The sequence below is a fragment of the Esox lucius genome, chromosome 14 (genome assembly GCF_011004845.1).
Source record: "Esox lucius isolate fEsoLuc1 chromosome 14, fEsoLuc1.pri, whole genome shotgun sequence".
Lineage (NCBI taxonomy): Eukaryota > Metazoa > Chordata > Actinopteri > Esociformes > Esocidae > Esox > Esox lucius.
In genome coordinates, this window is record NC_047582.1 from 33,499,959 (window position 1) to 33,526,368 (window position 26,410).

General features: G+C 44.4%; 1 protein-coding gene across 2 annotated transcripts; it reads right to left on the reverse strand.

Annotated features, from left to right (window-relative positions):
* Positions 1–8,450: 8,450 nt before the first annotated feature.
* dusp10 (dual specificity phosphatase 10) lies at positions 8,451–25,498 on the reverse strand. 2 transcript variants are annotated; one of them, XR_002197859.3, is made up of 5 exons: positions 25,205–25,498; positions 22,398–23,274; positions 15,584–15,970; positions 12,511–14,815; positions 8,451–8,790 (listed from the first exon to the last, which is right to left on the reverse strand). XR_002197859.3 is itself a non-coding variant. In XM_010878395.5 (4 exons), exons 2-4 carry the CDS (start codon positions 23,224–23,226, stop codon positions 14,550–14,552), a joined length of 1,482 nt encoding a protein of 493 aa, XP_010876697.1. In that variant the 5' UTR covers positions 23,227–23,274; positions 25,205–25,498; the 3' UTR covers positions 10,248–14,549. The 2 variants fall into 2 exon arrangements, 1 of the variants encoding a protein (XP_010876697.1); XM_010878395.5 differs by lacking the exon at positions 8,451–8,790 and having other exon boundaries at positions 10,248–14,815.
* Between the last annotated feature and the right edge of the window lie 912 nt (positions 25,499–26,410).

The following is a 26,410-nucleotide window of genomic DNA, read 5'->3' on the forward strand; positions in this document are numbered from 1 at the left end:
TTGTTGTAGTTTGTCCATGCAGAATACATCCTCCACATTCTAACTGTTCCCACATATGGACAATTAAAATGTGAATTTTTATATGATTGTGATCATGTCCCATAAGTCTAATCAGACAAGATCTGGTCAAGATCAGGACAAGATCAAAAAAAATAAGCAAGGCATGTTTAACGGTAGATGTGAAATGGGCTGTGAAGACAGACACTTGATACGATATCAAAGGCTCTGTGGCTGAAATGTCTCAGAGTTGATATATTAATTCTGATCTAAAACCAGAAAGGCAAAACTGTTCACCAATCAGAACTCCTCTAGTATAATAAAAAAAATCTAGTAAATATGTATAAACAACTTATGGTGTAAAGTGATTGTAATATAAATGATGCAATATTCATAGTTTCATAGGGACATTTTTCAGAGGAGCTTTAAAGCAGTTTGTAACTCAAGATGAATTGCAACAAGCGTACAAACCTAACTGTAAACATTTGAGATGATGTACGTTGTGCATTCTCCCGTTCACCCTTGATTTTTCTCCAGGGTTTTAAACAGCCTAGAGAACCAGATCCATGCCAGGGTTGGTGTATTTTTTGTTATTAGATTGCTTTTACCTTATTTGTCCACCAGGGGGCAGCAACAGGCTCCCCTATTTCTCTATGGGAATTATTGCAGACCGTTGCCAGTCAGGTGGTCTCAGCTACTATGAACGGCACTGAGAGTCAATGTATCATAGCCAGTGATATTTGTAAAAGTCCTGAATCAGCTCCAGCAAAGTTTCCATTCGTAAGTGAGCTTAAGAAACGTTTTCAGATACAAAGAAAATCACCATCTTTCAGGTGCTCACAGACAATAATTTATATTCAACAAATCCTTGGAGCTCTGACCAGTCTGTACACCTGACCTTGTGTCTGCAAAGACAGCTCTGACTGGCTTACGCAGGTGGTTCTATTCCTAACAGCATTGCAGTCGTTGTCAACCAATCCCAGTAGAATATACAAAGCCTGCGTGGTGATTCAACATTATACAGTCCTCTACAGCAGGACCAGCTAGCTAGCAAATGCATCGTACTTGGAGAGGAACTCTGGGATTTTCTGCTGTCTGTCTCAAAAGACCTTTTCAGCAGTCTTCTAGTGGATTCCAAATATGAATCCATGTCAGAACATAATAGGATGATGAGGGTTCTGTATTGTCATTATGACAATGTAGCGGAGAAGCATTGGAGTGAAGTTTTCCCAAGGCATCTTGTCAAGGTTAGGTTTGCGGTATGGGGCTGACGTCCAAGCAGAAACACTGGCCAGGCATAGAGAAGTGTGACACTGCCTAGCTTTCAGTAGGAGAAAAGTAGTTGAGTGTAATCCATTTAGCAATGATAGGGGAGATCATGTGAAGATATGACAGAGCCAAGTAACTTGGTGTTTAGAGTGAAGAGCAAAGGTCCTAGAACTGAGCCCTGGGGGACACCCTGAGGTCTGGGGGACACCAGTCGTAAGAGGAGGGGCCTAGAACTGAGCCCTGGGGGACATCTGACATTAGAGGAAGGGCCTAGAACTGAGCCCTGGGGGACATCTGACATTAGAGGAGGGGCCTAGAACTGAGCACTGGGGGACACCCTGAGGCCTGGGGGACACCAGTCGTAAGAGGAGGGGCCTAGAACTGAGCCCTTGGGGACACCTGTCATAAGAAGAAGGGCCTAGAACTGAGCCCTGGGGGACACCTGACATAAGAGGAGGGGCCTAGAACTGAGCCCTGTGGGACACCTGTCATAAGAGGAGGGGCCTAGAACTGAGCCCTGGGGGACACCAGTAGTAAGAGGAGGGGCCTAGAACTGAGCCCTGGGGGACACCAGTCATAAGAGGAGGGGCCTAGAACTGAGCCCTGGGGGACACCAATAGTACGATGAGGGGCCTAGAACTGAGTCCTGGGGGACTCCAGTTGTAAGAGGAGGGGCCTAGAACTGAGCCCTGGGGGACACCAGTCGTAAGAGCCTGTGAAGGAGATGCAGATCCTCTCCACATCACCTGGTAGGAGCCGCCTGCCAGGTAGGACAGAATCCAAGAGTGTCTGACTGAGACGCCCAGACCACAGAGTGTGGAAAGGAGAATCTGATGGTTTTCGGTGTTGAAGGAGGCACACAGATCTAGTAAGATAAGGACGGCTCAGGCATTGTGAAGAGCTTCAGCTACGCATAGGACACAGGGCCCAGTGGAGTGATCCATTTTAAAGTCTGACCGGTTAGTGGCGATGAAGACTGAGAGATGTTAAAAGTTATTTGGCATTGCAAACAAACTGTACATTATTGCAACCTAATCATGATGGAGTGAACTTGCACCAATGCCTTGTTTTTTCATAAACCTGGACTGGGTGATTTTTAAGACTTATTAGACAGCAGAAGGTTATATAATGTATAATTTGGCCTGTCTATTCATTTTACATCTATATTTATAGTGTTTTGGCAGATGCTCTGATCGAGGGTGATTTACAGTAAGTACATATATTTTAAGATAGCTAGGTAAGACAACCACCAAACCAAGTACAGTTTTTTTAGTTTTTTATACATAAGCCTTACACAATATATACCACCATACAGTATATAGGGATTTTGCTCATCAAATTTAACATGTGGTGTGTAATTTGATTGTCCATATAACACCATGAGATTCCTGCTGAGTCGACACTGTTCCACGACCGAAACACAGCTAAGGTCAATGGTTGTAATTTCAGACACAAAATTCGAACTTTCCTGGCCTATGACTTTCACAGTTATTTACTTGTAATTTCATAACATGTCACAATTAGCTTCATACATTTTTTTTTTTTTAGCTTCCACGAGACATCTATTTTCATCATTGAGGCATTTTTCTGGGGGCGGGGGTGAAATGTTGTCTTGTGTCGTTAGGTTGCATGGCCCTAACTTGTTAAACTCTGCAGCTGTTGTTGATGGAAGTATCCAAGGAAACCAAAGTAACTGAGAGACCCTGTTACCCGGTGTGTAGGAGATACTGTATGTCAAGGACACTAACAGGAGGCCATGCGGTTACTTCCCACTGTTTACTTTCAGAACTGTCAGTTAAAAGTGCACGTGTACACGCGTGTATGTGTGTGACAGGCAGACGGAGAGAGAGTTTGTAAAAGATAGTGTCTGCAGAACCAGACTGTAGGTCTACATACAGTGGATATAAAAAGTCTACACACCCCTTTTAAAATGCCAGGTTTTTGTGATGTGAAAGAAAGAGACAAAGATAAATCATGTCAGAACTTTTTCCACTTTTAATGTGACCTATAATGTGAACAATTCAATTGAAAAACAAACAGAAATGTTCACGGGGGACAAATGAAAAATAATAAAAAAGATAATACAATAACCTGGTTGCATAAGTGTGTACACTCTTATAACTAGGGATATGGCTGTGTTCAGAATGAACCAATCACATTCAAACTCAGACATTCAGGCCTTTTCTTACATAGAAAAACAAACATCAAGTCCCCCAAAACCACGTGTGAAAATGTGTTATGGTCTGATGAAACCAAGGTTGTACTTTGTGGCCATAATTCCAAAAGGTATTTTTGGAGCAAAAACAACATTGCACATCACCCAAAGAACACCATACCCACAGTGAAGCATGGTGGTGGCAGCATCATGCTTTGGAGCTGTTTTTCTTCAGCTGGAACCGGGGCCTTAGTCAGGGTGGTGGGAATTATGAACAGTTCCAAATACCAGGCAGTTGTGGCACAAAACCTTCAGGCGTCCATTAGAAAGCTGAAGACGAAGAGGAAGTTCACCTTTCAGCACAACAATGACCCAAAGCACACATCCAAATCTATAAAAGCATACCTTCACCAGAAGAAGATTAATGTTTTGGAATGGCCCAGCCAGAGTCCAGACCTGAATCCAATTGAACAGCTGAGGGGTGATCTCAAGAGGGCTGTGCACAGGAGATGTCCTCGCAATCTGACAGATTTGGAGCGCTTTTGCAAAGAATAGTGGGCAAATATTGCCACATCAAGATGTGGCATGCTATTAGACTCCTACCCAAAAAGACTGAGTGCTGTAATAAAATCAATTCAATAAAGTATTAGTTTAAGGGTGTGCACACTTATGCAACCAGGTTATTGTGAGTTTATCTCACATGAAGGCCATCTTACATGAAGGCCATTTCACATGAAGGCCATCTCACATCAAGGCCATCTCACATGAAGGCCATCTCACATCAAGGCCATCTCACATCAAGGCCATCTCACATCAAGGCCATTTCACATCAAGGCCATTTCACATCAAGGCCATCTCACATCAAGGCCATCTCACATCAAGGCCATCTCACATCAAGGCCATCTCACAAGAAGGTCTGTGACTTGTAAATGATACCTAGGTCTTAATGTGTCTCCCTGGTTAAATAAAAGTTAAACAATTTCTTATTTGGTTTATATTCTCCCTGGTTGTAGATTAAACTTTTTAAACAGCACTTCAGAACCAGTCTACGGGTGATCTGATGCTAATATACTGACCTGCTGGTTTGATTAAATTTACCTTAGCAAACGTTTTTTTTAAGTCGCTTCTAATGACTCTTGAGGAATGAGATCTGACCCCTGCAAATGCTCAAAGAATGGACAAGGCATGTTGAGACATTCTGAACTCTCATTAGCCATTTGAGTTGAGCGCTGAGACCCCACCTCCCCAAATGGAGCACACAGCGAGTGTGTTAGCTAGGTTGCCATAATAGCTGGGTGGGGATTTCCCAGGGATGAGTTGGGGTACGGTGACTTTGGTCTAAATCGGTTGAGCTGGTCGTGTGTGTGTGTGTGTGTGTGCGTGTGCGTGTGTGTGTGTGTTTGGGTACAAGCTTGCAAGCCTGGACAAGATGAGTGAGAGTGCAGTGAGAAAGATATCATGTCATTGTGCTCAGTATCACCGGTCCTTGAATATATTTCCAACGGGTCAGGACACTGGGCTTACTGCAAGAAGATCAGACCGCCTGACTTCAAGTTGCCACATCTGTCCAGAAATGTTTTCACGGTCAGGATTTGGTAATTCTGACTAGCTGACTAAGGTTAAAATCTAATTTATTTCAATCAATCAAATTTATTTATAAAGCCCTTTTTACAACAGCAGTTGTCACAAAGTGCTTTACAGAGACACCCGGCCTTAAACCTAGGTCTGTCAGATTTAATCTTGTCAGTCATTGTCTAAACATGCTGAAAACACATGGAAATAATTTCAAATACAACCATACAATTAAAATCAACGATGCCATGTAAAAACAACTTGCACTTGAGGTGGAAGTTAGTGTTCTAAATGTACCTAGTTTTGAGGGCCGTCACAGAATCAAGGTGGTTTTATTGTAATGCTTTCTGCAAGAAAATTCCTTAATTGCAGCTCACTTTGTAGAATTGAGAACTTTCTATTATTTGCAATTAGTTGCATGAAATCCTTCAAGGCTTCATTACATTTCGTGAGTGATTTTAGTTAGTTAGAACACACATTACCTGCTGTGCCCCGGGGGATAGAAAAAATATCCTAAAAGAAGTAAGAACACCGCCTAGTATCGGGACTGGACCCACAATCCCATCTAGCAAGTCTGTGTGACAATAATGGTGAACCAACAGTGCCTCGAGTAACCTGTACAGAAGGCATGCGCCAATTTCAAGTTGATGTAGACAAACGTCTCACTGTAGCCTTTCGTGGTGTGAACGCTCTGGAGTAGCCAATATCTGGACCAGCAGAACCTACAGAGCCATGTGTCCTGGGATTGCACAGGTAATAAAATCTATATCAACACGTCATGTACAATATTTGTTAGAAGGACGGGACTTTGTTTCTGAACGCCATGTTCGAACCAAGATTTGGCCTCCCCCTTTAATCCAACCAAACGACTGTAACAGAACCACTGTAACGTTGCATATGGGGGGCAGAGCGTTACATTTGGAGCAGTTGGACATGACGTTTTTAACATGCCGTATAACCAATGAACAGATGTCCTGAAACGCTCCTCCTGTAGCCCTCTGTGCGACTCGGTGGAGGCACAATGCTTGCTCTGCCTTGGCTGTGTGTTCTCACAGGGGTTCATATAAAAGATGGATTTAGTTCCTGCTGTAAATAGCTCTGGTTCAGACTGTGTCTCCCGAATGATGAAAATGTGCCTTTCTATATGATCAGTGTATGGGAATTTTATTTTTCACCCTTCTATTTACCATAATCCTTGTTATTTAATGTTTTTATTGGCAAAATGCATGTCAAATGTATGTTAGTTGACAACTCAACCAAATGTAAATAATTGAAATGACGTGTCTGTGTGGGTCAACTCTTCCTCAGGTGTATGGCTTCAACTCATGTACCCTGTTCTCTTAAATTGTTACGATTTGCAAAATGGCGTCCGTGGGATGACTGGAGACCTGACTGCAGTATCTGGTGGTCCAGTACACCAAGGCAATGCACTCCAAGTACTCATCTCTCCTTCTCACGTCTCCTTCTTCTCTCTAATTCTGTCTCCTCTACGTCCTTCTCACTTCTATCACTCCTCTTGATCCTCTCTCATCTTTCTCGTGCTCTGTCCCCTATCTCATCTCTCCTCAGCTCTTCCACTCATCTCCCTTACGTCCTCCTCTCCCCCTCTCCCCCTCTCCCCCTCTGTCTCTCAGCTGGAAGATAATTCATACTCACACACAAAGAGCTGACTGCACAGAAACAAGTGCCGGCCAAAAGTCATTTAACACTGCTAGACATTAAATTATACTGAGATCAATGTCACAGCTGGGCCCTACCATGTCATAAATAACTGAATGTGTTTCTTTTTCATTATCAAGTAAGATTTTCGCATTGTGAAAAAATTATTTTAGTTTGAATCATCAGGCAGGGCAAAAAAGGCTAGTTTAAATAAATGTATGTTTATGTCAATGTGGTTAGGGCAAGGAGGAGGGAGGGGGCATTCCATTAAATGGAAAAAGGGAGGGAGGGGGCATTCCATTCTTGTAATCCAATACCAGGGAAGCCATTGTTTTACTCAATTAAAGAAGGAAAGCAACACATAGTTGGAATCTTGCCAGAGAGCCAGGTAGCCAGAGTGAAATATTCAAATGTACTAGACATTGCCCTCCTTCAGTATTGGGACAGTGATATATCTCTTCTTTTGGTTCTATACTGCAAGTTTGGAAAAAACTGTTACTGTAGGGTTGAAGTGTAGATTCTCAGCATGTATTTGAGGGTATTTGTAGAAAGATTAAAATCCAGTATCATGGGAAACCAGCCGACCTTCTGATGTAAAGCGCTATTTGCGTCCAGGAGTCAAAACACAACAAATCCGAAGGTGAGAGTGTTTGCTTTCATGTCAACCAAGATGGCCATATCAGACTGGCTAAATCCTTCTCTCCAGACCTGGAATCTACACTGGTGGCTAAAACATTATGACCACCTGCCTAATATTCTGTTGGTCCTCCACGTGCCGCCAAAACAGCGCCAACCCGCCGAGGCATGGACTCCCAAGACACTAGCAGCAGATCCTTCAAGTCCTGTAATTTGCAAGGTGGAACCATATTGGACTTGTTGGTCCAGCACATCCCGCAGATGCTCAGTCAGATTGAGACCAGGTGAATTTGGAGGCATCACACTCCCTCCACTGGCATGAGGTCTTCCCACAGTGCATCCTGGTGCCATCACTTCCCCAGGTTAACGGCGCACACACGTCTTCCTCTGCAGCTGTAAGCTCCAGTTCCGACGCTCGTGTGCCCATTTTAGGCCCTTTGACGGTGGACAGGGGTCATCATGGGAACTCTGACCGGTCTGCCCAAGTGGTTGTGTGGCCACAGTGCAACAGCTACTAGCTGATCATGTCACTGGGATTGGAAGTACCTGAACTCTACATAGACCACAGGTGTCAAACCGGTTCCACGGAGGGCCGAGTGTCTGCAGGTTTTCGCTCTCACCTTGTACCTGATTGATTAATGAGTTCACTAATTGGTTAATTTTACCCCCACCTGGTTGTTCAGGTCTGACCTGGGAACCAATTTAAAGGAAAACCCAAAGACCTGCAGACACTCGGCCCTCCGTGGAACCGGTTTGACACCCCTGACATAGACCATCACAGCAGACTTCAATCACACAAACCTTAAACAGGATCCTCCCAAACACAAGCCACTGGTGTCCAACAAGACATGATGAAATCCTGGACCATGTCTTCATCATTATTAAAGGGACATATCAAGATGGCAACCACACCTAGGGAATGTTCTGGGGCCTGTCAGGGTTTTCTCTGGGTACACTCTTTCCATGTTCCTGAATCTCAGAAAGAGACGGACGCTGCACCCCAACGTAATAATCATTATTACCCATGACAGTTCTGTTATAACAACAGTAGCGCCCCCCACAAAATAGGGTCACTGGCTCTGGTCAAATTACATGAAAATACGCCGACCAGCAGTCAATATGGACCAGAAGGAATGCTGTGCGGGAAAGTTCTTTATTGACCTTGCTAGGTTTCTGACAATGTGGACAAGTCAAATTATATCCAGGAACTGTGTAGCCGGTGGGAACGTTATTCAAAGATAGACTCGGCTAAATGACACAACCACCAGCAGCACAGCACATATTGAACTGAGTAAGATGCAGGCCTTGGTACTTAATGCAGGTAAAACAAAGTGTGTGTAACGTTCCAAATCCCATAAAAATCTGATGCATTCCGACAGCCCCCGTGGAGCCGCCAGTTGGCTCAGCCATGTCCAGTGTCGGTGGAAGTCTTGCCTTCTCGTACTCTAGCGACTCCTTCTGGCAGGTCAGGCAGAGGACAGGCTCCTCCAGACATTAAGGTCCTGGTTGGGCAAGAAGGAAGAGAGAAGATGCAATTTCCGATCCTTTGATTCTCCCAAAGCAATGATTAAAAAAACAGAGGTAAAATTGTGTGTGTGTGTGTGTGTGTGGGGGGGGGGGGGGGTCCATTGAATGGGCCCACTGGACCATGTCCCTACTTTGAAATATTCAGGAATACGTATGATTTGTTTTTCAAAGGGATTTTAGAGAATGTTTTAATAATGTTTGGCGATTTTAGTTGTTTTTTGTATTTGACGTGTACAGACGCAGAGCTTGAATTGTGTATTTGACGGGTGTGTAGATGCAGAGTGTCTATATTGATGAAGGGCTCATCTGTAAAATAAACATTTAGTCTTAGTGCAGCTAAAACAAACATAAATCAACAAAATAAAAAAATAAACATAAATCACCATTATCTCATTAGGCCATACCAGAGCCATAGCAAATGTATCTGTTGTTTTTCAGAGAACCAGAGTTCAGCTTTGGCAGACGGCGCCTTTAAAAGGGAGATGTTTCAGTATTTATGTTACAGTGTTTCATCCAGGCTTGAAGGACTAGCATGCAGGGAGGTTTATTCCATCCCTCCCATGACAGTGTTTAGAAGCTGAAACATCCTCCCCGGTTTATTTCTGTGACTCCTCTTGGCTGGGAGGCATCCCGGGATGAATGCAAAGTGTCTATATGACCGTGGCGGGTGTGTTAACGTGTAAGAATGTGTGTGACTGTGCGTGTGTCTGCACAAGCGCGTACATGCCTGAGATCTTGCCCCACGCATGCGCGCGCACGTGTATTCTTGTATCAGTGTAAGTGTCCAGGAGATACGTTCTCTTCCCGGGATCAGAGCTGAGAAAGCCTGCCTTTCCTAATACGTCCATGAAGTCTGGTGAAGGCCAGCGCTGGGTGAGCGTGATGGGATCCGCGTGCGTGCAGCAGCGCTAAGATCAGGGTTATTCTGGTGCCGCCAGCTTGCCCGGTGCTGATAGGAGAGGATTAATGAGGCAGGGCCGCTCATCACTCGTAATTAGAAACAACACTAAAAACTATTTCTAGGCCTGTTTCTATGGAGGCTACACGACACACTCAGTGCAAGTCAAAGCGCCCCCCCGCTACGCCCCCCCGCTACGCCCCCTGGCCAAGTAGCAGTGGATTCCTGCAGGGCTGGAGTAAATATAGGCACATGAGCCCTTCTGCTATGTGACACGGGGTTCGGTGGACAAGCCCAAATAATTGATCGTGTGGCCGCTGTGCGGGAGGACAGGATGTGCACCACTGACTGGCAGCACAGCGATGTCACTGCGTGGTAACTCTGTTGTCGTTCACGACAGGCAATAGTGTACATAACAACAAAACACCTAGAGGCCATTATCTCCGCACTCAGTCTAAACGGAATTAATAGGAAGACAGCACAGACAGAAAATGAAATAAAGACAAAGAAGCACAACTTCAGTAGAGACGTCTATCCTGTTTATTTCGTACCTCACAGGGAGGGTAAGGGACTAGAAAATTACAGTGCTTTAACCCAAACAGTTCAGGCATAAAACGGCAGAGAGATGGTTCCGTCAGAGGGCCAAATATTGAGCAGGCCATGCAAAAGGGTCTGGGAGAAGGCTTTCACAGTAATAGCACCTTTTGTGAATATTTTATTTTTTAGCTGTCCATCTTTACGCCAGTGCAGAAATAATAAGGGGTATGTGCATAGAAAACAAGTGACGCACAGCACAGGGGAAATATGCATTTGTGGAGCTCCTGAATTTCCTAAAATGCTCGGCATCAAACTAATCCATATTTCCCACTTAAAATATAGTTCTTTGTTGTATTGGGAGTATATAGATTAACTGCGGGAACTTGGGACAGACGTACTAGCTGCAGGACCTAGACTGGAATAGTGAGCGCCTTACCCAGAGTCTTCCAGCCCAAATGACAGGTCTGATATGGTTCCAATACAGAGATGTCTTTCCAAAATAAAAGCCGTGCACCAGAAAGCATTTCAGGGAGCTGTCACTTGAGGCCCACCAGGGCAAACACACAAAAGACTCAATTTCCCAGATTGCATCTATTTAGTGCGCTACCTCATAAAAAGTCTAATCCGAAGAAGTGCCCTATTTAGGAAAAAGTGTCATTTGGGAAAAAGTCAAAATTCAGAACAGGTTGACCTTCACAGTTGAGAGAACATCGTCGGACAGAGAGAAAGGCAAGAGCAACTGACACACAACAGGCATGCTTTGATCTCCAACTAGAGAAGAATGTGCAGCTTTTACAGATGGCGTACTGAAATCACAAATGAAAAGCCAAGTCGTGTCATTGACGATGTAGGCCTAGAAACCAGTGAGGGAGAAATGAGGGCTTCAATACTTTTGTACTGGCAAAGGTGTAAAGGATGTGTACTTTTTTGCAGATGGTTATCATTTCATATAAACGTACGAGATAAAAACTTGTGGTAAACTTTGTAGACCTTTATCATATCTAAATACAATGTTTGTAGAGCACCAGTATACGCCAGGATGCACAGACATAGCATCGAGGAGCAGGAAGGATTAGAAGGGAACACTCTGAGAGGAGAGAATTTCATTCATTTTTCATTCATTTTGAAAAAAAGATCTTGTCAACCACATAAGCTACATAGAGGTGTTTTGTGGATAGTTAAATGCTTTGTACACTCTTCAGCTGTTCAAACCCTTAATGAGCAGCTCAATTGGCCTGCTTTGCAGTCATTTTGTTCTTGAGAGGACAAGCTACATGATGAATAACGATAAGGTTTTGGTTGCTGCTGTAGCTCATAATCTTATGTATACTCCCTACAGTTCAAAGTATTTTGCACGTAAAAGGCAAGTTAAACAATAATTTCAAACATTTCCTAATTGATTGGTACACTGCTATATCATGATGCTTGTTTTTGTTTCTGGCACTACGGCCATATACTAGATGGAAATCTTCCATTTTGTACTTTCTAACTGTGTCCAGGGGCTGTGTTCAACCATTTAGCAAGTTGGATATTTCCTACATCCAACTAGCAAATGTACGTGGTACAAACGGTAGAAACTAGACCAGTACATGGAGAGATTGGCTATATTCATTCGATGACAAACGCTGATTTTGGTTATCCGTCACAAACATTTGAAAACATTGCATAGGGTTGCAAAGGGAAGTTATATTACTGGTTAAGGTTTACCAGAATGTCAATATTTCATGATATGTTATATCAATATATTTCAATATGTTTAACACATATTTCACATGAAATTGAGTGGCTTTTCAGGCATTTCATATTTTCACAGGTGTCTATAATTATCTCATGTTCTCAGCTTGGCCAAGAAAATATACTATATACAAAAATATCTAAAAATAAAATGATTTCAAAATAAAAACTGTCAAAGCTGTAAAACATGGCCATATGAACCACCAACTTTGTTGATGCTACTGACATTTAACAAAGAGTGAAATAACCTTTAAATATTTGTTAACACACCTTACATGTCATTTTATCTTTGTTGTCAATGTGTTAGCACAAAGCTACTGCCCTGTTTTGGAAAAAAAACACAATTTGGGCAAAACTGCAGAGATACATTGTTGATTAGATGCTTTGTTAATTAATTGGCCTATTTCTCCTGCACCATCAGATCTAACATAATATAATGGAATATATGGACAACAGATATAAACAAATACCAATATTACCATAGATTACTTGTGAATTACCATAGTTACAAATACAATTTTAATACCTTCGGGAAAACACCGATAGTTTTGTATCTTAAACCTGAGGAATATGACTTCTACGTCGTCTTCCAAAGGTTCGGTTGTCACGCCAACACTAATGCTAATACCCAAACTGTAACGCTAGCCGTGGCCAAAACCGAGCATCTACATATTTAGCAGCGAAGTGGCTCTGCGTCGTCTTGTTCAAAACAACATGCATTATGCAAAGGGAACCTTTCCAGTGGCTTGTCTTCGGTAGAGACTGAAAGCCTAAGCGCACGTCCAAGGCCCTCATAATGCGGGGTTCCGCCTCAGCCTAGCCCGGCTGACACCGTGCTTAGGTACCAAGTTCTTCTTTCCAAATATCAGATTCAGCACCAGATCAAAGTCGTATTAAAAATAAACACTATCTCAAGGCGAAACAGCCCAAAGTGCCAGGAAAAACAAAAGCGTCACAGGCTCCTTTTAGTGAAATGTGGTTTTAAACCAAATTCCTTGTGACAGGCTCTGTGGGGTGAAACTGTGTGCAAGCTGCGTTAACGTCCTTTTGAACGTATCACCGAGTGGACTGCTGCTGCCTCCGCTGCTGAAGGGCTGCCACGTGTCCGTAGGCAGTGTAGCCGACGCTTCTGTCTGCACGCGATTGTGCGGCGCACCGGCACAGATATGCCCAGCGGTGAAAACACAGGAGCACATCAAGGCGTCGACCCGGAGGCACTAGAACAAGACCTCCCCGTTAGCCTAGCTTGGCGGCAAGGGCTGGGGGGGGGGGGGGTTCAAAGGGATGAGGATAGGGAGCTAGACGTAACCTCAACCACTAGATCAGTCTTGTTTGATGCCAGAGGCTCAATCCACGTATACTTTCAGAGCTGTGCTACCTTGTGATGTAGTAAAGCCCAACAACCGGGCCATTCTCAGAGACAGGGTCAGTGTGGTAATGGAAAAAAACTAAAAGGGTAACTACATCTAGAAATATCTGGAGGTTTGGTGATACATTAATAGGGGCTAGTTAGTGTGCAGGAAATAATTTAAAAAGTCAGTGGAGAGTTAACAGGCAGTGAATAGTCCTTTACAACTGCCATAACTCCTAACAACAACAAAAAGTCTATAGCATCACGAGTTCTAGGGAATATTCTATCTGCTTTTAGAAAACGTATTACAAATCTGTTTATGGCAGTAATGTATGAATACAAATAAATAGGATGATTGATGGGGATGGGAGACAGAACAAAACAAAAAACACAGACAATGTGAATGGTTTCATGTATAGTATTTTTGAACAGAGTGAAATGAATCCAACACAGACAGAAACACCTCGAAGCAGCACCAAGAATAAAACATAAATCTTTTTTTTTTCTGATTTGAGCAAAAGATAACTGCTCACTTGTACGTGTCACAAAATATGGAATCGGTAACCAAACATCAATAATAAAAAAAAAGGTTAGTTGATGTCAAATCAAGGGGCGAGCTGGAACTTTTAATCATCATTGAGTATAATATACACATACGTTCAAGCTCCTAGGCGCATTCCACTCAGACATTATTGCACAGTAAGCCTCTTTGGGGCTTTTCATGGTCACCTCCTGAACCCACGTATAAAAAATTGAACAAAAACATTAAACACACCAAACAGGTCTTCATCTTTTGACAGGCACCATTTTGGCCAGCTGGGTCTGGGCCTGCCCCACTGCAACACTTAGCCACAGTCTGAAGAGTTCAGTTTCTCTTGCTGTTCAACTGCTAAGTCCCCGCAGAACATTTTGGGTTTTTCATTTTTTTTAAATAGTTAATCTATTTTCCTTCCATGTTTTTGCTTCTCTGTGGTCATGCATGGACAGCTCTCCTCTGACCATGTTCTCTCCCTGACACTCCTGTTCCTCCGGGAAGCTGGCCAGTTCGGAACAGCAGGGATTTCTTTTGGCGTTTCTCATCGCCCATGACCCAGAACCTTGGCACTCCTGTGAGAGTCACAGAAAAGGCATGACTGGGAGATTCAGAAAATAAAGCAATTTATCTCGGAATCAGCCCGTTATGAGTGGCCCGTAGGACGAGTGGGTTGTCCCCCCTAAACCGCGGTCTCCACCCCCATGAGTTTCGGCGTGAGGATGCGCGGCGTGACGCCGTTGTTCAGGTCCTCCTCGAACTCCAGTAGCTGGCCCATGAAGTTCAGGTTGGGCGAGATGACCGGCCGCCGGGTCTTGACAAACTTGTAGGCGTCCGTCATGGTCATCCAGGTGTGCTTCATCAGGTAGGCGATGACGATGGTGGCAGAGCGCGACACGCCAGCCTGGCAGTGGATCAAGAGGCCCATGCCCGCCTGCTGGGCTTCCTCTGAGGGGAGAGGAGAACATTTTAGACTCTTTGAAATGAGGCTCAAGTTAAACACTGCACCCAACTGAATAGACATCCCATGGATGCTTCAATAATGTAACTGATGCGTCTTTTTTTTTGCAGCGGCGGCTGGCACCCCTGAACCCTGCACTGTTCCTGGAGGCCCGCAGGTACTGAAAGATTCTGTTCAAACTCAGCACCACACCCGACCCACTGAACTAACTGCTCCACTCAGTGGTGTTCTGGTTTGGTTTCATCAAAAAAAAAGTTGCCCGGGCTGTGGAAATGTTTCAGTTTTTTCATTACTGTCCCAGGTCTAAATCCATAGATAATTAGGAGGGTAGAAATCTGAAGTGTTTCAGCATTCAATGACTTAGATGGAATAGCCCTGCAATGGAAAACTATAGAAATGTATAGTTTCTGAAGTTAGACAACCTAAATAGCCTCAACAAATGTCAAACAGGTTTAAAGATCAAAAAATATATATTGTGCACGTGGTGTGAATCAATGTTAATTTTATTTTGCATTTGTTCTGTCTTGAGAGTGTTCTCCGCATGTGTACCAAGTTCGGCAAGAATAAAGATACATATTTTCAGATTTACGTGTGCCTGAACACGCCACGCATTATGGTTCTGGTCATCAGTGGCCATTTCACTTGAGGTACTAATCACCTCTTATAGGGCCACCATCTGGACACCGGCCGCCACAACAACCACACAACGTACGAGCTGCCATGCAGTAGCTGAACATCGCTAACCGTTCCCGTACCGATGAATTCGAACGCCTCCTCAAAGTACTGCCGCAGGTTCTGCTTGTTGCTGTCGGTGGCCGGCAGCCGCTTGTAGCTGAACAGTCCGGTGTCGTAATGGTAGAGAGGCAGGTGGGTGGTGACGTTGAGAACGTAGCCGATGTTGCAGCGCTGCAGCAGGTGGACGTCCTGTGCGTCACGCTCGTTGCCCAGGTACAGGAAGGGTAGGATGGGTGTCAGCTCTGCGTTCTCGATGTCCGGCGTGGAGGGCAGAGACATGGAGTGAGGTAGCGCCCCCGTGAGGCCGGAGGCCCCGCCGACACCCGTGCCGGCGTCCGGGCTCTCGTGGAGGTGGAGGGAGTGGTCGCACAGGCTCTGGTGGTGCTGCCGGAAGCAGCTGAGGCCTCCTGGGTAAAACAGACAACCACAGAATGAGTCAGTGGAAAACAAATACGTTTAGGTCACAGTGAGGTTGAAGCCTGCTGGTATAATGTTTTGCCTGTGATGTTATCCTTTATGTAAATGGCTGTTTACTACTCTCAGCTAGGGACCTTGTATAGGAAGCAGTCAGCCACAAGTCTGTTGGATGGAAAAAACGTATACTGTATTGAAAAAGCAAACAACAATTAATTTCCATCCAAATTATGTCGCTACCTACTATTCTGCTCTCCTTCCTTCTTTCTCACTGATCTCCACTCCTATTTTGAAAAGCGAAGGATAGTGGAGATTTGCTTATCAATCAGACAGGGCGGCAAAATAAAACACCAGCTTATCATAACGTGGCCTGGAGTCGAACCCCTGGAAACAACAAGTCTCCAGCCAACCATACAAGCCATGTCATTTGTTTGCCATTTGAATTTTCCGTTTGAAATGGATATTGCATCCTTTGGAGGAAGGGCTTTGCACCTCATCTGTTTCTGTCTGTCGAGCGGGATCACTTAAAGGTCCTGAAGGTAATGTCCTATTTCCCTCATCATTTAGATAGTGACAGAAACGTTCAAAATGGCCCGAAGGCAAAACCGCAAAATAGCTACCATCACTCTCCTCTGAGCCAAAGATGGCGGCCAATGAAAGATGATCAATGTAGAATGTGTCTTCCCCAACATCTGCACTTCACAAAATAAAATCCTGTATTTTACAATGCTAACACACATAGAGCTTGGAGGGATAAACTGTGACAGTTATTTTCAGTTGGTCTTAGTCGTGGCTTTCACCTGTTGCCATGGAAGGTGGGAGGAGCCAGGGGAGATGTATTGTCTTGTTTGCGCTACCATAGCATGTATCAGGCCAAGTGAGGTCATCATATGGCCTCGCTGGCTTTGCCATGGAAACAGGGCAGCTGGGGACCATTGGAAGGTCATAAAACCTGTCAAACTGGTCGCACAACACACAAACTAATTAAACGTCTTTGTCTCTCCAATACATTTATTTTTTGTTTTTCCATTGCTTCGTCACACTTGCACCAACAGGAATGTCAGTGAACATTTACACTGCAGTAAACAATAAAATGAGTGTCTGTGATGACGACCAAGACCTTGTAATGGCATGTCTTGGGGTAAGCACGTGCGAGGCGAGATTTCGCTAAGGATGCAGTCAGTACAATTGTCTTATCGGATTTTTTGCAAACTGACAGATCTAAGTCTTCATCCAAAATACAGCGTTGTCTTACAAAACATTTTTTAAATGCTATTCCACCGCACAAATTCAAACACCCTCCTTGTGGGGATGCACTCAATTGGTAAATAGCTTATTTTGAGAGGCGAGAATGAGAAGGAAAGGCAGAAGAATCTTCCGGAACATTGTGGAGAGAGATGAAATCTGTGAAGTGTGACCGGCTGTCATTATCTCTGCCATCTCACAGAGGAAAGTACCTTCGAGTCTCTCTCACTTTCAGAATCCAACATCACGGTTCTTCACTTGTAAATTACTACTCCTCTGAGGCTCTGAAGGGTTCTCACACTATGTTCTCAAACTACATTCTAATTTTTTACCCCACATTCCTATAAACCACATACTCCACGGTACTTCAATAATTATGGCGTTTGCTTATGTCCCATTGGACAACTTAAGTGTATAACTAATTGCCACAGGGTCAGGAAATCCTAGTCTTTCTTTTAGGGTTATTTACTTTTTTTTACTGGGTTGAAATACATGTATAATGATATGGATAAATCAGAAATTGGTATTTAAAATACTTTTCCATTAAACAAAATTCAAGAAAAAAATAATACCTTAAGTGTATTTGAGACAATGCATTTACAAATAAATCATCTTAAACTGAAGACATCGAAAACATACTTGAAATGTAGGAATGTTCAAGTAACTGAGAGATTTGAAACACTATTTGAGTCACAACTCGATTAGTCTACTGTTTTCTGAATCGCGAATACGCTTTCCAGGTAGGATTAAACCATATATCTCAACACTCTAGTGTGTGGTACGTTTGTGACGGGTAAACCATAACAAAAGTTTCACATTCCTCCTTGATCAGAATATTCAACCATATTTTTAACCCTTTTAACACTGAAATACCATTGATACTGTAGGTCCATCTGTTATAAAATGGTAACTCACTATGTTGCCGCTGATGAGGTCACTTTAATGTCCAGGGATATTAAATTACATGGAAATGTATTGTACTCTATTTATAGCCTCGACTGTATGTCATATCAAGACTCTGGAGGCCGGTTCCTGGGGACACAGATTCAGCCTAGTCCTGGACAAAAATTAAAAAATCCAGCTCAATGGAGATCCGGCTGTGGAGATCAATGGAGATCTGGCTGTGGGTGATCTGTCCGGACAACACAAGCTGTGAATAATCCGTCACAGATATTTTCCCCAAAGGGTGGACGGGTTTGTTTGGACATTTCCCAAGCAATTCTCATCTTAAAATGTAAGCCAAAAAGATACATTTCATTTGTATTTTGGGGGTCTGCGACTGAGTCCATTTTGACGCTGATTTACCCAGCAGTTCATTATGTAACACGAGTGAAGTAGAAAATAAAACAAAAAGAACATGCCCCATTTATTACTTAAGAAACTATTGAGGGAATATGATGTCATTTAAGATGGAGACCATTTCTGTGTTCAGAGTCCCTCTCACTTTAAAGGATCCCATGGATCCCATTCATCATCAAGACCCTCCATGATCAATAGCGGAATTAATTGTCTGGTTACATTATTTTGATGCTGGGAAACCCACATGATAACTGCTGCACACTTCGCTGTGTCATGGTGGCAGAGGAGATCAGTGTGGGACTGAGGTTACAGTGTGGATACAGGAGTTCAGTGTGAATACAGGATTTCAGGACTGAGGTTACAGTGTGAATACAGGATTTCAGGGCTGAGGTTACAGTGTGGATACAGGAGTTCAGTGTGAATACAGGGGTTTAGGAATGATGGTTGCAGTGTGGATACAGGAGTTCAGGACTGAGGTTACAGTGTGGATACAGGAGTTCAGTGTGAATACAGGATTTTAGGGCTGAGGTTACAGCGTGGATGCAGGAGTTCAGGACTGAGGTTACAGTGTGGATATGGGGGTTCAGGACTGAGGTTTCAGTGTAGATACAGGAGTTCATTGTGAATACAGGAGTTCAGGGCTGAGGTTACAGTGTGGATACAGGAGTTTAGGAATGAGTTTACATTGTGGATGCAGGGGTTTAGGAATGAGGTTGCAGTGTGGATACAGGAGTTCAGTGTGAATACAGGATTTTAGGGCTGAGGTTACAGCGTGGATGCAGGAGTTCAGGACTGAGGTTACAGTGAGGATACAGGAGTTCAGGACTGAGGTTACTGTATGGATATGGGGGTTCAGGACTGAGGTTACAGTGTGGATGCAGGAGTTCAGGACTGAGGTTACAGTTTGGATACAGGAGTTCAGGACTGAGGTTACAGTGTGGATACAGGAGTTCAGTGTGAATACCGGATTTCAGGGCTGAAGTTACAGTGTGGATACAGGAGTTCGGGAATGAGGTTACTGTGTGGATATGGGGGTTCAGGACTGAGATTTCAGTGTAGATACAGGAGTTCAGTGTGAATACAGGAGTTCAGGGCTGAGGCTACAGTGTGGATACAGGGGTTCAGGAATGAGGTTACAGTGTGGATGCAGGGGTTTAGGAATGAGGTTGCAGTGTGGATACAGGAGTTCAAGACTGGGGTTACAGTGTGGATACAGGAGTTCAGGAATGAGGTTTCAGTGTGGATGCAGGGGTTCAGGAATGAGGTTACAGTGTGGATGCAGGGGTTCAGGAATGAGGTTACAGTGTGGATGCAGGGGTTCAGGAATGAGGTTACAGTGTGGATGCAGGGGTTCAGGAATGAGGTTACAGTGTGGATGCAGGGGTTCAGGAATGAGGTTACAGTGTGGATGCAGGGGTTCAGGAATGAGGTTACAGTGTGGATGCAGGGGTTCAGGAATGAGGTTACAGTGTGGATGCAGGGGTTCAGGAATGAGGTTACAGTGTGGATGCAGGGGTTCAGGAATGAGGTTACAGTGTGGATGCAGGGGTTCAGGAATGAGGTTACAGTGTGGATGCAGGGGTTCAGGAATGAGGTTACAGTGTGGATGCAGGGGTTCAGGAATGAGGTTACAGTGTGGATGCAGGGGTTCAGGAATGAGGTTACAGTGTGGATGCAGGGGTTCAGGAATGAGGTTACAGTGTGGATGCAGGGGTTCAGGAATGAGGTTACAGTGTGGATGCAGGGGTTCAGGAATGAGGTTACAGTGTGGATGCAGGGGTTCAGGAATGAGGTTACAGTGTGGATGCAGGGGTTCAGGAATGAGGTTACAGTGTGGATGCAGGGGTTCAGGAATGAGGTTACAGTGTGGATGCAGGGGTTCAGGAATGAGGTTACAGTGTGGATGCAGGGGTTCAGGAATGAGGTTACAGTGTGGATGCAGGGGTTCAGGAATGAGGTTACAGTGTGGATGCAGGGGTTCAGGAATGAGGTTACAGTGTGGATGCAGGGGTTTTTTGATCATCAAATGAGGGGGGAACAAGGCATTCTTATTTGTTCTAACCTGCACACTGTTCCCCAGCACTGCCACTGACAGACACGGATGCAGAGGGAGGGTGAAAGGAAGTGGGGAGAAATGGAGGAAGCTCCTCTGGAGGGGAGAGGGGAAAACAGGAGAGGAGGAGCGGAGAGCGGAGGAGAGAAGAGGGGAGAAAGAGGAGGGGAGGTAGTATATCAAAGAGCTACAGTATGATCACTATGATCTCCGTGTGAAACGACGGGTTTGAGTCAGACGTGTCCCACCCCAGACCAGAACACAGCCTGCTGCTGCTCCAGTTCTGCACACACATAAACACACCAAAACACTGCACAAACCCAGGGGCTGATGCATCACTAGGGATCAGCATACTAGCAGCTGCATCCCAGTCTCTGACAACAGCCAAACCATGTTAAATACATACATACATACATACACAGGCTCTCTCTGTGTGTGTGTGTGTGTGTGTGTGTGTGTGTGTGTGTGTGTGTGTGTGTGTGGGTGGGTGTGTGGTAGGAAACAGTAAATTATTTAGTTAATCAATAGACTGTAAATTACTGTTGTGTATAGACACACAGAAACCAATGAATTCCTATTGGTTTTAGATGGTAGAATACAGTAAGTCTCTGTAGTTTTAGATTAGTAGAAGAGAGCCAATTACTGTAGTTAATAGACAGGTAGAACACAGTAAATTACTGTTGTTTTTAGATGAGTAGAACACAGTAAATGACTGCTGTTTTTAGACGAGCAAAACAAAGTCAACTACTTTAGTTTATAGGTAGGTAGAACACTGTAAATAACTGTAGTTTATAGATATTTAGAAAACAGTAAATTATTGTAGTTTAGAAGTGTGTTGACACAGTAAGTTACTGTAGTTTGTAAGTGGATTCAAGGCGTGCAAGTCGACTCTTCATGGTACTGTGTGCTAGGCACCTGCCAGCTGAGTTTTGGTTGTTGGCAGGTGAGCACGTAGGGACTGGCAAGGACTTCCAAGCGGCGCAAGTAGTATGATGAGAAACAGAACTGTTTGGCTATATGTGCATCAGAGTACATGTGTCTCGAGTACATGAATAAGTTTTTGATCATCTTCACTAAAGGTGCATCAACTTTCTAAGTACATAGAGTAACCTCTAAAAAAGAAGTTGAACTCATCGACTTACAGCTGTGTTTATCAATCTCTCTCAACCTCTCAGAGATATACCAGAGTTCACAAACGTAAGCTCTTTAATCAAAACATTCCAGTGGGTTTTCACATGAAAGATCTCATCCTCTTGTCCTAGCCATTACCCATTCCAGTTAACCTCCCAGGTGTTTCTACTTTGTCTTATTGAAACTTCAACATCCAGAACATGTTACTTAGAAATGCTTTCAGTTCAAGGATCTGAACTACCATTCAAAAATGTTATGATCAAACATCAATCAAACTGGAAAGAACTTTCCTATTACTGCTACATGTGACAGAGGACTCTTTATATCATATATAACGTGGCAATTTATATGAGTGGCAGTTTTCAGCCGAAACAGACACTTACATTTGCCGAAAACACTCCCTCCTTCAACTTTTCTCTAACGTTAGCAAATGGTTGCGGATAACAAAAAATAAATGGAATATCTTGACTAACTTTTGCTAATGCTAATTGTGTTTCTTAATGTATCTTTTATTTCTATTTTATATGTGAGTTTTTGTGTCGTACTACAGGGCTCAGCCCTAAAAGTGACCTTGTACCCAGCTGATTTCACAGTGAAAACAAAGGTAAATAAATAAAACGTTTGGGAACTATTTCCCCTTTTGACAGAACCAAAACACTGCTATTCTACCTCCTCCCGGGACTTGGTCTTACCTTTGAGGACAATTGGATCCTTTCCCTCCCTCCGCAGAGAATCCAGGACCACATGTAGAGGCTGCGAGGAGGTCAGCCTCTGAGGATCCATGGTGTTCTCGTCGTACACCACAATCTCCTTGGAGAAGATGCCCTTGAAGGACTCCCTGCCGGGGGACTCGCGGCACGACAGCAGGTCCAGCACCGTGATCTTGCCCTGCTGCAGCCGCCGCCGGCTGATCTTGTCCGAACAGTTGATGTGCACGGCGCCCTGAATGTGGCTCCTGTTGTACTCCGTGAAGGGCCGACAGTCAATGATGACCGGCACCGGCCCGACCGGGTGGCCCATGGGGCACCTGGCCAGCCGCCTGGCCAGCTCGTTGGGGTGGATGACCCGGACAGGGGACCCCGGAGCCTCAGTTGGGCCCGAGGTGAGGCTGGGGTCGCTGAAGGCCTCGTGGTGGACCAAGCCGGCGACAGCCTGGCCAGAGGCAGAGGAGGCGGGTCCAGCATAGCTGAGGTTGGGGCTGCTGGCGCTCACTTGGCTCCCTGGGCTCTGCTGGTGGCGCTGGTGGAGCTGGCTGTCCTTCTCGTAGGTGGTCACCGAGCAGCAGCTGGCACTGCTGCATCCACACGACAGGGAGCGGGTGGATCCGTTGGATGAGGGCATAAACGTGAGGTTGGTCGCCCGGATCTTCACCACCGTGGTACCGTTGACCGTCGTCTCGCTGTCGGGGATGGCGACGCCGGCGTCCAGGTAGCTGGTGTCCAGGCGCAGTCGGAGTTCCTGAGGTCGGATCGGCCTTGGCAGCGCCACCACAATTCTGTCGTCGAGGGGAGTTGGAGGCATGGGGAGGCTGAGGGTTGAGACGTCTAGGGAGAACTACGAGAAGCCAGTCTGAGGGAGAATGTTTGGGAGGACAGAACACATCAGGGGGGGTGAGCATATCAAAGACATTATCCATCTATTGACTCATTGCCACTGTGGAAAAGCTACAAACATCCCAGGTATGAATAGAGTAAACTAGGTGGCTGAAAACCCCATTTGGAGTAAGACTGATTTCGTAGACTAAAGGATTAGGGCATTCAACAGGTTGGTTTGATTGGAATCTGTGATGTCATCAGCATCCTGCCTTTCCTTGCAGAACCGATGAGCAACAGAGAAAAAACTATCAGGGAAGGCCTTGTCCAGGTATGTCCAGCACATACCTGGACCACCCATTGAGATTTTCCTTTTGGGAAGTAAACCAACCGTTAAGTAGCGTTGAAAAGGAGACTAGATTGCCACACAAGGGCTTCTCACTGAAGAACTAGAATCAGGTTCCCCTCTATCACCTGCATCGTTCATTATGAACTAGAAAGGCCACGCTGATCCCGAATCATCATTCAAACCCCAGAGCCAATGGCCTCAATGGGGAACGACAGCACTAATGTGGCATGTATGGAATCAGAAATAACCACATCATCAAAGAGCATGGACGTTTGTTGGTGGCCAATGCCACTGACTCTCTGAAGGACAATGAAGGGAAAAAAAGAGCAAGCACTGGCTACAGGTACTGATCGGTTTAATCAAACCTGTACAGCATTAAACTGGGAACAGTATCCACGTATTAAAGTCAACGTCCAGAGGGAAACTGACACGGCTGGTGGGAATAACAAGTTAAACAATGTGCCCACTGATAGTTTTAGAAAAGTGGATCATTAAAATTATGATAATTGATAGGGATATATAATACAGAGGTTTTCTAGACAACCAGAATGTTGATTAAACTCATTCACCACTAATCCGTAATCAGACACCATTGCATGAATATAGAGCCGGTTTCGCGGACACAGATTAAACCTAGTCCTGGACTAAAAAAAATCTAGATAAATTAATCTGACCTTAATCTGTGTCCGCAAAACCGGCCCATGAACTCCGAAAATGCGGGAGTGTCCCATGAAAACGTATGACCGTATAAAATAATACACAGATGTATGTGCAGGAGCACAAGGAGAGGGGGTTAAACTTCACAGAGCAAACGCCTGGTCTAGTCAGCTAGGCTACTGTCAATTTCACATTCCAGTGCAACAAGCCTTTGAATTCCGAGTGACAAAAAGACTAATGAATACTGCATCAACGTGTAGGGGCTACGCCGCAGTTTGCTCTCTCCCCGCAAATCACATCTGGAACGTTCACGGAGCACGCGAGCTGCTTTAATTCCATCAAAGGGCGAAATAACGACGTAATAAGTCATGTCAAAAGACGCACTTGGGCGCGTCGCCTGACCCGTGCATTCCGTATCCAGCTGTGTCAACGAGCATATAGGGTATAAAGGAAGTACAGGGTGTACAGTACATAGGCTACATTCATTGAAGAGACCGGCATGAGGACGTGCTGTGAATAAAGTAGCCTAGTGCCTCGGCGGTAGGCTACAGGCACGGTTTGATAAGAATTACGTAAATATCAATTCAATTCAAATAGACACAGTGCTTGCCCCGCACGAAGTTATCTCATATGTTGAAAAATGTTATCATTTTTAGTGATAGTCCATGGATTTTTGGGGGCAAACAGTATAGCCGGTTAAGCTATAGGGATGTTCAGTAATACCTATTGAAGAGCCAACAGTTCAGGGGTTTACATGAATTTTGTAATCACATGCATACCTCTAAAGGCTTTGAATTTCCCATTAGCTATGTCCGTTCGTATATCGCACTGTTAAGATGTGAAATTGCTGAGTAAATATAGCTGAGTCGCATCTCATCGCAGTGGCCGTCATTTATGTACTTCTAACCTGAATACAGCCAATTGTCGCCTGCTAGAAAAACATTTTAAAAAGTGTACTTACATTTTTGTAAGACAATATTTCGTGCACTCCGGGTGAATAAAGCCTGGACGGAATTTATTTGCTCTCAACGTTGACTCCATTCAGCCTGTCCCAGTGCCGTGGTTCTGCAACATTTTCACTTTTAGCCTGGTCCCCAGTAATAATATACAAGAGGGTCAGCCAACCTAGTGAAGTAGCACTTTACGATTGACGCGGGTATGAGCCAATGAACGTCTTCATTAATATTACATTAATTCGTTTTGTACAATGAGAGCGCAGCGAGATCCAACCCCGTAGTGGGTGGGAGATCCGCTGCGGTCAGAGGCTATAGGGCTGTCGAATGAACAATGCTTTGAGTCCCATGCAAGAGAGTGTAGGGTGATGTCACTGGCAACCAATCAAAAGGCCGATACAAGGAAGATGTAAGCAGCAACTCAAGCGAGCGTACTGTGAAGACCTACACTCCAATGAAAAGTTCGCTCAGCCTTCATGGCTTCGTTACCCCCCCCCCACACCCTCTTCGCCGGCTTCAATGCGTTCTTCGCCAATTGATGCAGAAAATGCAGTCATTATAGCCTGCGGGTCGTTATAGCCTCTGGTATTTCCATGTGATTCAATTGTTTCATAAAGGGGAAAATTGTTGCTGATATGAAGGGGAAATTGATCTTCAGCCTCGTGATTATGTATTCGACACTATGGTATTACTACAGTTCTCTCCCGAATGTAGTTTCAGCGTGATATGAATGAACGCTGCTTATAAGACCTTTCCTGACTACTCAAAATGAAATTGCTGAACTGTGTCGTTTTCTGTTGCACTGACACTAAGATCGTTGAAGTTTATGGAGACATCAAAAGGTCAGGTGCTGTGCAAAAAGGCTAGATAGATTTTTTTTATATATATATATAACTAAGCAGACTACCAATCAGAAGTGTTTGATTTGGTCTAAAAACGTTTTTAAAAAAGTATATATGTGGATTCAAACTAGCCAAAAACTAGCTCCAATTAGGATTCGGCACCTGTGAGTATCTCTGACTGAGGCAGGCTACTACATGACAGGAAATGAGTGGCAGGGAGAGGGTCTCCCCGCTATTAAAGACCAAATAACATCTGAGCTGTCTATTTATACCTCACAGCAGCCTTGAACAATGCAGGACATTCATTGTTGCTGGTATTCTTAGCTGCACAGAGCAATTGTTTATAAATGTGTGGCTGGAGCTGATCAAAGC